This window comes from Scyliorhinus canicula, chromosome 2, assembly GCF_902713615.1.
Source record: "Scyliorhinus canicula chromosome 2, sScyCan1.1, whole genome shotgun sequence".
Lineage (NCBI taxonomy): Eukaryota > Metazoa > Chordata > Chondrichthyes > Carcharhiniformes > Scyliorhinidae > Scyliorhinus > Scyliorhinus canicula.
The window spans coordinates 98,273,794-98,282,850 of record NC_052147.1 but is presented as its reverse complement, the minus strand read 5'-3'; the positions used below and the strand labels follow the sequence as shown (position 1 = coordinate 98,282,850).

Here is a 9,057-nt window from a genome sequence, read left to right as displayed (position 1 = left end):
TCCTGGCTTGGGTCACTGTCTGTGTGGAGTCTGCATGTTCTCCCTGTGTCTGCGTGGGTTTCCTCCGCTTTCCTCCCACAAGTCCTGAAAGGTGTGCTATCAGGTGAAGTGGACATTCTGAATTCTCCCTCTGTGTACCCGAACAGGTGCCGGAACGTGGCGACTAGGGGCTTTTCAAGTAACTTCATTGCAGTGTAAATGTAAGCCTACATGTGACAATAAAGATTATTATTATTAAGTGCGGTCCCACCAAGGGTCTACACAATTTCACTAAGACATCTTCACTACAATAATCAAATCCTCTTGCAATAAAAGGCAACATACCATTTGCCTTCCTAATTGCTTGCTCCACCAGCATGTTAGCTTCCAGTGTCTTATGAAGTAGGACACCTGGGTCTATTCCCACTCTCACCAGTTAACAAATACAGTTTTTTCTACCAAAGTGGATAACCTCACATTTGTTCCCCCTTTGGACGACACGGTGGTTAGCACTGCTGCCTCATCACTCCAAGGTCCCAGATTCAATTCCAGCCTCGGGTGAATCATCATAGAATTTACAGTGCAGAAGGAGGCCATTCGGCCCATTGAGTCTGCACTGGCTCTTGAAAACAGCACTACCCAAGCCCACACCTCCACCCTATCCCCATAAGCCAGTAACCCCACCCATCACTAAGGTCAATTTTGGTCACTAAGGGCAATTTAGCATGGCCAATCCACCTAACTTGCACATCTTTGGGCTGTGGGTGGAAACCGGAGCACCTGGAGGAAACTCACGCACACTCGGGGAGAACATGCAGACTCCGCACAGGCAGTGACCCAAGCCGGGACTTGATCCTGGGACTCTGGAGCTGTGAAGCAATTGTGCTAACCACCATGCAGCCCAGAATGCGTGTGTGAAGTTTGCACTTTCTCGCCCGGCACTCCCGCGATTCTCCCACCAGGCGTGGGGGTCGGAGAATCGCGCCCCAAGAGCTGCATTTTCATTTATATTGCATTTCAAGGAATTCGCTGTTGGGGTTGGTTGGGGGGGGGGGGGGGGGGGGGGGGCAGAGAAGTAGAGTTAATAATGTGGGGGGGGGGGGGGGTGGGGGGCTTGGTTACTAAATTATTTTCTTTGTTTAGATTACTGTGGTTGTTTGGATGTTTTGTACTTTTCGGTATAAAATGACAAAAGCTTAATAAAAGTATATTTTTTAAAAAGCAAAGACAGCGACATATGTGCCTTAAAAACACAGACTCAACATCACAAGACCTTCAAGCCTGTTCATTTTCATGACCTCCAGTGCAGAAAACCTACCACTTAGTAATAAGACTACAAGCAAATAACTTGGTGAATGGCTGAAAATCCACCTCCTCGAAAGAACCCTATAACTTTGATTTACAGCATCGGTTACTGAATTCATCTAACTACACTTCAAGAGTGGAAAACAACCTCCAGGTCTGCACTGAGACAAGCCAATCACATGGCTTAAGGAACCATTCCTTCGTCTGTAGCAGTGCACGATGCTCTTTAACTGTATTTTCCTCAAGTTTGTGTGCGTGAGTGTGGTGAATGACATAACATTAAATTATCAGGGTGAACATGAATGAATAGCCCTCTTCAATTAACCCAAGAAGGCTTGACGCAGGTACACAAACTGACCATACGTTTAGCTCTTTTCTCTCCCTACAGATGCTGCCACACGTGCTGAGATTTTCTTTTTCGTTTCAAAATTCCAGCATCCGCAGTAATTTGCTTTTATCTTTAAGTGGAGCTGGGCTGCCACTCTGCGCTGGGGCCAGGAGGGGCCCAGACTGCCGCTCCGCGCTGGGGCCAGGGGGGTGCCCCAGAGTGTCACTCCGCGCTGGGGCCAGGAGAGACCCTGTCTGCCGCTCCGCGCTGGGGCCAGGAGAGACCCTGTCTGCCGCTCCACGCTGGGGCCAGGAGGGGCCCCCAGAGTGCCGCTCCGCGCTAGGGCCAGGAGGAGGCCCCAGAGTGCCGCTCCGCGCTAGGGCCAGGAGGAGGCCCCAGAGTGCCGCTCCGCGCTAGGGCAAGGAGGAGGCCCCAGAGTGCCGCTCCGCGCTGGGGCCAGGAGAGACCCTGTCTGCCGCTCCGCGCTGGGGCCAGGATATCGCTCTATGAATTAAACCTGTTAGAATTCCTCAGCAGCATCTGTGGAGAGAGAAAGATATTTAATGTTTCGATTCCAACATAAATTTACTTCAGAAAAGTCCACGCTCCCTCACAACATGTTACAGGAAGTGAGGCTGGTTGTGCCCCAGCTCTTTGGGTCCGGGGTATTCCGTATCCGGAAGTGTTTGGGGGACTGAGGGTTGTCTTGAACCCCGTTGTCCTGAACGGAGCTCCCGGCCTCTGGTACTTGGCCATGGCAGCTCTCCGTGTGCTCCGTGGCCCTTTGCTGACACTCAGTCGGCGGCAGGCCGAGCTCCGAGCCCTCTGCCCCGGTCACAGGCTCCAGAGCAGCCTACATTCCGTCGATGATGTGATTAACGGGCTGACCGAGGAGCAGAGACAGGTAACCAGCTGCTAACCAGAAAGGTCACCAGAGTCGGGTACCTGGCTGCTAACCAGAAAGGTAACCAGCTGCTAACCAGAAAGGTCACCAGAGTCGGGTACCTGGCTGCTAACCAGAAAGGTAACCAGCTGCTAACCAGAAAGGTCACCAGAGTCGGGTACCTGGCTGCTAACCAGAAAGGTAACCAGCTGCTACTGGAAAGGTAGCCAGAGTCAGGTAACTAGCTGCTAACTGGAAAGGTAGCCAGAGTCAGGTAACTAGCTGCTAACTGGAAAGATAGCCAGAGTCAGGTAACTAGCTGCTAACCGGAAAGGTAGCCAGAGTCAGGTAACTAGCTGCTAACCGGAAAAGGGTGAGCCAGAGTCAGGTATTCAGCTGCTAGAGTCAGATAACCGGGAACTAACTTGAGTTAAATAATCAGCTGCTAACCTGAGGCAGGTTATTGACAGCTGAGCAGAGGCTTGGAAGTAACCAAACTTGGGTAAATGGGTGATACTAGATAACAAAATAGAAAATGTTGGAAGTTGCCAGCAAAACAGACATAATCTCAGGAGGGAGAATGAAGTTAATGCTTCAGTCGATGATCCTTCATCAGGACTAGAGAAAGTTAGAAATATAATACTGTAGGTTTTCAGCAAGTACAGAGGTGGGGGAAGAGAAAAATAACAAAAGGGAAGGAAGGTCTGATAGTTTGGAAGGATGAGCAAGAAAGATGAACTGGCAAAAGGAATTTAAAAACATTTGTTGAAGGAATATGGCATTGCTGGTTAGGCTAACATTTATTACCCATCCAATTGCCCTTGAGAAGGTGGTGGTGAGCCACTTTCTTGAACCACTGCAGTTCATGTTGTGTAGGTATATTCACAGTACTGTTAGGAGACAATGTTAACAGGACAAATAAAGAAATAAATGGATCCAGGAGAGGTGTAAATAGGGAGAACATATCACAGTTCCCACTGAATAAATGGGAGCAGGGGTTATGATCAGAAATAGCTGAACCTGTGTTGAGCCAGAAGGTTGTAAAGTGTCTATAGTAAAGTGAGGTGATGTTCCTTGAGCTTCATTGGAACAATGTAGGAGGTCAAGGACAGAGCGGTCAGAGTGGGAATGGGAGGAAGAATTAATATGATCAGCAATCTCATGGATATGCTTGCGGACTGAATGGAGGTGTTCTGCAAAGGGATCTCAAATCTGTGTATGGTCTCCTATGTACAGGAGACTACATTGTGACCAGCAAACTCAGTACACTAAGTTCAAAGAAGTATTAGCAAATGGTTGTCACAGCTGGAAACATCTTGGCCATGACGCCCATTCAGAGCCAAATTGCTTTTTACCTAGTCTCTTAAGTGATAAATATTTATTTGATTGAGTTACTCCGCAGTGGTGCCTGGAAAGCTGTACTCAGCAAGGAGACCCTACCTTCCCAATGGGGCACCATCGAGCTTTACAGATTTGGTATTTATGTGGTTTTTAACTGGCGCAGGTGCGATGGGCCAAAGGGCCTTTTCTGTGCTGTAGATCTCTATGACACGGGAAAATAGCAAATAGCCAGGAGGAACCAAATGCAGCTCAGGCAGATGGGGCCTGATATTCAGGATATATTTTTTAAAAATGACTTATAATTGAGTGTTGCTAGTAAGGTTTTTGCATGGGAAACACAAGCCTTCCTAGAATACACAGTAACCGTGATCTTGCCAAATCAAGACTTGGGTTATGTGGAGTTCAACCCTCCAACTTACTGTAACACCTTTATGACATTATATATTTTTAAGCAGGATGAAAATTGGGGCAAGGTCAAATAAATACATTAAAAATTGTATAAACATAAGGTGGCACGGTGGTGCAGTGGTCAGCAGGGTTGCCTCATAATAAAATAATAATCTTTATTGTCACCAGTATGCTTACATTAACATTGCAATGAAGTTACTGTGAAAAGCCCCTAGTCGACACATTCTGGCGCCTGTTAGGATACACAGTGGGAGAATTCCAAATATCCAATTGACCTAACGCCATGTCTTTCAGAATTTGTGGGAGGAAACCGGAGCACCCGGAGGAAACCCACGCAGACACAGGGAGAATGTGCAGACTCCACACAGACTGTGACCCAAGCCGGGAATCGAACCTGGGACCATGGTGCCGAGGACCCAGGTTCGATTCCGACCCCGGGCCACTATCCGTGTGGGAGTTTGCACATTCTCCCCGTGTTTGCGTGGGTCTCACTCACACAACCCAAAGATGTGCAGGGTGGGTGGCATGGCCATGGTAATTGCCCCTTAATTGGAACAAAAAGAATTGGGTAGTCTAAATTTATTTTCAAAATAGTATAAAGGGCAGCACGGTGGCACAGCGGTTAGCACTGCAGCCTCACGGCGTCGAGGTCCCAGGTTCGATCCAGGCTCTGGGTCACTGTCCGTGTGGAACAGTACAGCACAGAACAGGCCCTTCGGCCCTCAATGTTGTGCCGAGCTTTGTCCGAAATCAAGCTAACCCACTCCCTGTCATGCGTTTGCACATTCTCCCCGTGTTTGTGTGGGTTTCGCCCCCACAACCCAAAATGTGCAAGGTAGGTGGATTGGGCACGCTAAATTGCCCGTTAATTGGAAAAATGAATTGGGTACTCTAAATTTATTTTTAAAAAATAGTATAAACATAGATGTATCATTTTTGGATTGTGATTTTTAGGTAGTTGATTAGAGAACTGGGTTATGACCTTGACTGAATAGTCAGGAGTGTTGAGGTAAGTGAAGGGTTTTTTTCAAATCATTCTGCAGCCTGCAGAATATTTTCATTGGTTGTAGGGCGGCTCTTGTTTGAAGTTTGTCATTGGCTGCTGTGGCAACTGACCCCTGAACTTTCTTGAATGTCAGAATGCCCTCTATGCTTGGTTTACTAAGGGTTGCTCATAACAGCTCCTTTGAGACCCACTTTTATATATTAATCACTTTGTTGCAGGTTGAAAATTCAAAATGTTTGTTCAGAGGGCCACAATATAAAACTTTAAAAACATTTGTGAAGCCTGTTCTCTATGATTCAATTATTTCCCTCATCCACAGGTTCTGTGATTACCTGCTGGCGCCGCTGCCCCCCACCCGCCTCCACCCCACCACCCACATCCTCTCCCCCCCATACTCGCCTCCTTTCCCCCACCCCGTCTCCTCTCCCCCCCCCCACCCGCCTCCTCCCCACCACCTGCACCCCCCCCCACCCGCCTCCTCCCCACCACCCACATCCTCTCCCCCCCCTTCTCGCCTCCTCCCCCCCGTTCCTCTCCCCCCAGCCCCGTCTCCTCCCCCCCCCGGCCCCTGCCCCACGCCGTCCTCCCCGCACCCGTCTCCTCCCCCGCCCCGTCTCCTCCCCCCCCCGCCCCGTCTCCTCCCCCCCGCCCCGTCTCCTCCCCCCGCCCCGTCTCCTCCCCCCGCCCCTTCTCCTCCCCCCCGCCCCGTACTCCCTCCCCCCCGCCCCGTCTCCCTCCCCCCGCCCCGTCTCCTCCCCCCGCCCCGTCTCCTCCCCCCCCGCCCCGTCTCCTCCCCCCGCCCCGTCTCCTCCCCCCGCCCCGTCTCCTCCCCCGCCCCCGTCTCCTCCCCCCCCCGTCTCCTCCCCCCGCCCCGTCTCCTCCCCCCGCCCCGTCTCCTCCCCCCGCCCCGTCTCCTCCCCCCCCCCTCTCCTCCCCCCGCCCCGTCTCCTCCCCCGCCCCGTCTCCTCCCCCCCGCCCCGTCTCCTCCCCCCGCCCCGTCTCCTCCCCCCCACCCCCTCCTGCCCCCCACCCCGTCTCCTGCCCCCCACCCCGTCTCCTGCCCCCCACCCCGTCTCCTGCCCCCCCCCCGTCTCCTGCCCCCCACCCCCTCTCCTGCCCCCACCCCGTCTCCTGCCCCCCACCCCGTCTCCTGCCCCCCACCCCGTCTCCTGCCCCCCACCCCGTCTCCTGCCCCCCACCCCGCTCCTGCCCCCCACCCCGTCTCCTGCCCCCCCCCCCGTCTCCTCCCCCCACCCCTCTCCTGCCCCCCACCCCGTCTCCTGCCCCCCACCCCGTCTCCTGCCCCCCACCCCGTCTCCTGCCCCCCACCCCGTCTCCTGCCCCCCACCCCGTCTCCTGCCCCCCACCCCGTCTCCTGCCCCCCACCCCGTCTCCTGCCCCCCCCCCGTCTCCCTGCCCCCACCCCGTCTCCTGCCCCCCACCCGTCTCCTGCCCCCCCCCCCGTCTCCTCCCCCTCCCCCCCCCGTCTCCTGCCCCCCACCCCGTCTCCTGCCCCCCCCACCCCCGTCTCCTGCCCCCCACCCCGTCTCCTGCCCCCCACCCCGTCTCCTGCCCCCCACCCGTCCCTGCCCCCACCCCCCGTCTCCTGCCCCCCACCCCGTCTCCTGCCCCCCACCCCGTCTCCTGCCCCCCACCCCGCCCCGTCTCCTGCCCCCCACCCCGTCTCCTGCCCCCACCCCGTCTCCTGCCCCCCCCGTCTCCTGCCCCCCACCCCGTCTCCTGCCCCCCACCCCCCGTCTCCTGCCCCCCCCCCCCCCCCACCCCCGTCCCTGCCCCCCACCCCCGTCTCCTGCCCCCACCCCCGTCTCCTGCCCCCCACCCGTCTCCTGCCCCCCCCCCGTCTCCTGCCCCCCACCGCCCTCTCCTGCCCCCCACCCCGTCTCCTGCCCCCCACCCCGTCTCCTGCCCCCACCCCGTCTCTCCCCCACCCCCGTCTCCTGCCCCCCCCCCGTCTCCTCTCTCCCCCCCCCCCCGTCTCCTCCCCCCGCCCCGTCTCCTCCCCCCCCCGCCTCCTCCCCCTCCCCCCGCCCCGCCCCCTCCTCCTCCCCCGCCCCGCCTCCTCCCCCCGCCCCGCCCCCTCCCCCCGCCCCCTCCCCCCGTCCCGCCCCCTCCCCCCGTCCCGCCCCCTCCCCCCGCCCCGCCTCCTCCCCCCGCCCCCACCAAACCGCCGCCTCCCCACCTTGCCTCCTGCCTCTCCTTGATGCTATCCTGCACCAGTAATGCTCCGAATGGTTACATAGCAGAGGCAGTTCAGCCCATGTGCCTTCACTGTGTTCCATCTTCCTTTTAATTTATAAAACTGGAATATCATGAGTAATCTTTAGGGGGCAGGGATGCTGTAGGTAGAGAGTTCCAGGATGAGTAATTTTAGGGAGATGCTTGATTGAGCGAGATGATTGATAAACCTAGACTTCCATTCAATGCAGTGTGATTTGCCCAGTCGGTTCTTCCCCTCTCACTCCGCATAGACGTTAAAGATAAAACTCTGAGTTTTTTAAACAACCATTAAACTTCAGTATTGGTACTATTGCTTTGCCTTTTCCTTTTTTGCTCATTAGCTTCGTCAAATGGTTGAGAAATTCTGTCAGGAGCACCTTGCTCCAAAAGCCCAGGAGATTGACGAGAAGAATTACTTCCCAAATTTGAAGGTACGTCCACACTGTGTAGCTCATGCCCCGTGTATGAATCATTCCTTACAGCTGAAAGTTTAAAACTAGACATGGTTAAAATCGAATATATCAAAGTTCCCATTGATTAAGAAGAACCAAAGTTACAACTTTTAGTGATTTGTGGACTTACACTTCCAAATCCCTTTGTTCCTCTATCCTATTTGGTTTTCTGTTTTCAAGTAATATATTATTTCTTTTTTTCACATAGCTCTGCAGATTCTCCCTTTTCAGATAATGATGCAATTCCCTCCTGATTGCCTCAATTGACCCTGCCTCCACCACACTCGGGCAGCACCCTCCAGATTCTAGCCGCTCACTGCATGAGTAAATCCTTCTTCATGTTGATGTTGTTTCTCTTGCAAATTCCTTTAAATCTATTCTCTCTGGTTCTCCACCAATGGGTACAGTTTTTGCCTACCTACTCTGTCTAGACCCCTCGTGATTTGAGGAAATTCCAGGATTTTGACCCAGCGACAGTGAAGGATTGATATATTTCTAAGTCAGGATGCTGAGTGATCTGAAAGGGAACATTCAAATGGTGGAGTTCCCAGGTATCTGCTGCTCTTCTCCTTTTAGATGGTAGTGGTCGTAGGGTTGGAAGTTGCTGCTTAAGGAACCCTGGTGAGTTCCTGCAGTGCTTGCAGTAGATGGTAAACACTATTGCCACAGTTCGTTAGTGGAGGAGGGTTTGAATGTATGTGGAAGGGGGAACAATCCAGTGGGCTGCTTTGTCCCAGATGGTGTCGATCTTCTTGAGTGATGTTTGAGCTGCACTCATCCAGGCAAGTGGAGGGTAGTCCATCACACTCCTGTATTTATATGGCTAGTCCAGTTCAGTTTGTGGTCGGGTAACCCTCTAGATGTTGATAGTGAGGATTCAGCAACGGTAATGGTAGGGCAGCACGGTAGCACACATGGCTAGCACTGTGGCCTCTCAGCGCCAGGGTCCCAGGTTCGATTCCCCGCTGGGTCACTGTCTGTGCGGAGTCTGCACGTTCTCCCCGTGTCTGCGTGGGTTTCCTCCGGGTGCTCCGATTTCCTCTCGCAGTCCAAAGACGTGCAGGTTAAGTGGATTGGCCGTGATAAATTTGTGCCCTTCGTGTCCAAAAAGGGTAGG

At 54.0% G+C, this 9,057-nt stretch overlaps 1 protein-coding gene across 3 annotated transcripts in view; it reads left to right on the top strand.

Annotated features, from left to right (window-relative positions):
- The first annotated feature begins 2,279 nt into the window (after window positions 1-2,279).
- The window catches only part of ivd (isovaleryl-CoA dehydrogenase), a 60,260-nt gene continuing 53,482 nt past the window's right edge, over window positions 2,280-9,057 (top strand). Inside the window, exons 1-3 of one of the 3 annotated variants that reach the window (XM_038783895.1) lie at window positions 2,477-2,516; window positions 2,577-2,696; window positions 7,830-7,919. In XM_038783895.1, coding sequence (XP_038639823.1) covers window positions 7,839-7,919 — 81 coding nt within the window. In that variant the 5' untranslated portion in view covers window positions 2,477-2,516; window positions 2,577-2,696; window positions 7,830-7,838. Of the gene's footprint in view, window positions 2,697-7,829; window positions 7,920-9,057 lie in introns of all 3 variants that reach the window. The other 2 variants (XM_038783887.1, XM_038783903.1) reach the window with 2 other exon arrangements.